The sequence below is a fragment of the Oratosquilla oratoria genome, chromosome 2 (genome assembly GCF_046742065.1).
Source record: "Oratosquilla oratoria isolate Oo_2021 chromosome 2, ASM4674206v1, whole genome shotgun sequence".
Taxonomy (NCBI): domain Eukaryota; kingdom Metazoa; phylum Arthropoda; class Malacostraca; order Stomatopoda; family Squillidae; genus Oratosquilla; species Oratosquilla oratoria.
This window is the reverse complement of record NC_134778.1, coordinates 63551489-63554749: the sequence shown is the minus strand read 5'-3', so window position 1 is coordinate 63554749 and position 3261 is coordinate 63551489. Positions and strand designations below refer to the sequence as shown.

General features: G+C 39.8%; 1 protein-coding gene across 4 annotated transcripts in view; it reads right to left on the bottom strand.

The window, feature by feature from the left end:
• Positions 1-236: 236 nt before the first annotated feature.
• LOC143039506 (cell adhesion molecule Dscam2-like) overlaps positions 237-3261 on the bottom strand; it is a 1807148-nt gene continuing 1804123 nt past the window's right edge. For 3 of the 4 annotated variants that reach the window (XM_076209640.1, XM_076209650.1, XM_076209658.1), the window contains one exon: positions 237-908. In XM_076209640.1, coding sequence (XP_076065755.1) covers positions 440-908 — 469 coding nt within the window. In that variant the 3' untranslated portion in view covers positions 237-439. The remainder of the gene's footprint in view (positions 909-3261) is intronic. The other variant, XM_076209668.1, reaches the window with a different exon arrangement.

Genomic DNA, 3261 nt, shown 5'->3' with positions numbered 1-3261 from the left:
GCCATTTACCTATGAAGAAATGACTAAACTGCTCATTTCACGTATGGAGCAATTTCAAACTTGGGGAGTAGATGTATGTATATATGTGCATGTATGTATGTATGTATATATATATGTATGTATGTATGTATGTATATATATATGTATATATATATATATATATATATATATATATATATATATATATATATATATATATGTGTGTGTTGCTGGTAACCACAAAGGAAATTAAAAAAAAAAACAGAAATTCCCAAGCGCTTTCGTGTTTTTCTGAAGATGTGAATAACACGAAAGCGCTTGGAAATTTTCGTTTATTCCCAGCTTCCATTGTGGTTACCAGCAAAATTTTCGGATCACGTGTTTGTTTTGGTAACCGTCATGGAAAGAACCCGACTCCAGTCAAACGACCTGCCCCGTCCCCCATCAACCTTTCCTTTGCTCAGACGGCAATAGTGAACTGCTGCTTGCCCGCCTTGCGCCGGTTACCGGGCCGACGCCTCGTGTCCATGTCACACTCGGCCTCGCTCAGTTCAAGACACTCTGAGCTGAGGGTTGGGCCCGGGGTGTGAAGGGCGGCGGTCGTGGTGGAGGGAACGCCCCCTGCCGGCGGATGGTGTTGCATCGGGAGTGGGGTGTTGCTGGTGGTAGGGTGGTGGTGGAGGTGGGAGTGGTGTGCTCCACCCGTCCTGGACGAGCTCCTGCCGCTCTTGGAAGGCGTTGGGGGCGGCCGGTGGCTGTGGTGGCTGCTGCTGTTGCTGCTGCTGGTGGTGGCTGTGGCTCCGCTGGTGGTGCTGCTGCGGGAACTGCTGTTTGTGTTCTGCTGTTGCTGCTGCTGTTGCTGCTGCTGGGCGCCGCCGCCCCCGCCTTGCGGGAGGTTGATGCCTCTGTAGTTGCCGCTCCCGCTCGACCTGGAGGAAACAGAAAACGGAATGTGGTTAGCCTACTTCCATTCGAAAAAAAAAAGCATAGGCAGTGTACAGGGACAATAAACATGATAATTACAGTGAAAAAAGTGGTCTAAATGTTTACATGTAGATTGATAGACTATGGGGGTGGGGAGGGAGGGAGGGAGGGAAGGAGGGAGGGAGGGAGCATGCAAAGAGCATATACGCTCACTCAATTCAGACACATGCGTGTACAGTAGACTAGGGTGTTTGGTGCACTTGGTTCGAGTCCTTACACAACCCAAAAACACAAGGAATTAAACACACATACACACACACACACACACACACACACACACACACACACACACACACACACACACACACACACACACACACACACACACACACACACACACACACACACACACACACACACACAATTCGCCGTCATGATTATTTGAATTTGACCAAAATTGGTATGTCGTTCAATTCCTGGCCCACCATATCAGAGCAGGAGTCAAAATGGATAAAGAGACTATGTTCCATGAGTCTATTTCATATCCAGTACGTGTAGAAGTGTGTGTGTGTGTGTGTGTGTGTGTGTGTGTGTGTGTGTGTGTGTGTGTGTGTGTGTGTGTGTGTGTGTGTGTGTGTGTGTGTGTGTGTGCACGCATCAGTATATTGCCTGTAGAGGAGGAAGAGGAAAAAGAAGAGGATGAAGAAGAAAAAAAATAAGGAGAAGGAAAAAATAATAATGATAATAATAATAATAATAATAATGATAATAATAATAATAACAATAATAATAATAATAACAACATTAATAAGAAGAAGAAGAAGAGAAAGAAGAAGAGAAAGAAGAAGAGAAAAAAGAAGAGAAAGAAGAAGAAAAAGAAGAAAGGAAGAGGAAGAAGAGGAAAAGAAAGAGGAAGAAGAGGAAAAAGAAGAAAAGAAGTAGAAGAAGAACAAGAGGAAGAAGAAAAAGTAACAAAATCACTGCAGATCACTGTCCTTCATTGGATATACAAAACACTGAAGACCACAGAAAACAAAGCTCAAACTGAGACGCAGGGGACACAGGCCGCGCAGCACAGAGCAAAGGCAGAACTTCCTGTTGCTGAACTGAAGTATATTTTGAACTTCTCTCTCACTTAATTCCAGTGAGAGGGAATTAAACTTTACTTCAATTATGGAATTCTGCCTTTTCTCTGTGCTGCGTTGCCTGTGCTGCGTTGCCTGTTTTGCCTGCGTCTCACTTTGTGCTTAGTCTTACAAAAGCGTAAACTGCAACAGAAAGCTATTTGAATACAGACCAATAAGACCACAGGTGGCAAACCTACTTAGTTACTAAGAATCACAAACAGCGTCACATAAAGAGAGGGGTTGGTTGAATTTGTTTACTTGAACTTGGCAAACCTACTTAGTTACTAAGAATCACAAACAGCGTCACATAAAGAGAGGGGTTGGTTGAATTTGTTTACTTGAACTTGGCAAACCTACTTAGTTACTAAATATCACAAACAGCGTCACATAAAGAGAGGGGATGGTTGAATTTGTGTACTTGAAGTAGGTCTTTAGTGGTGTACCACATGCGAGGGATGACCATTGTGAAGGATGCTACGAGCTAAAACTAACTTGGCAATCTAGCAATTTTTTCTAGTTTATGCACACGTTTTTATAGATCTAGTTGTGCAAATATGTCTTACTTTGTTGAAAGTACTCCTGGTAGAGCGAAAATGCCACTTTGAACTACAGAGAACTTTTTTAATCTTATTTTCTTATCAAGAAAGGTTCATACCCAGAAGTACTGAACTCAGGAATATATAAATGAATAAACAAAACAATAAGTAAATACAGTGTAGATAGAGAGATAGATAGATAAATAGACAAATTAATAAGTAAATGAATAAATAAAATATATATAAATGCATAAATAAATAAATGAATGAGTAAATAGATAAACAAATAGATACAGATATATATATATATATATATATATATATATATATATAAATATATATATATATATATATATATATACATATATATATAAATGAATAAACAAATAAAAGAATAAATAGCTAAATGACTGAACAGATAAAAAGAAGAATACATAATTAGTTAAATAGGTGAATAAAGAAATCAATAGATAAATGAATGAAGAGGTATACAAATACATAAACAGTTAATAAACAAAAAAATCGATAAACAAACAAACAAATGAATGAATAGATAAATGAATCTCGTTCATCCTTAAGCAGTGACTAGACGCAACTCTCTTTTCCAAACACACACACACACACACACACACACACACACACACACACACACACACACACACACACACACACACACACACACACACACACACACA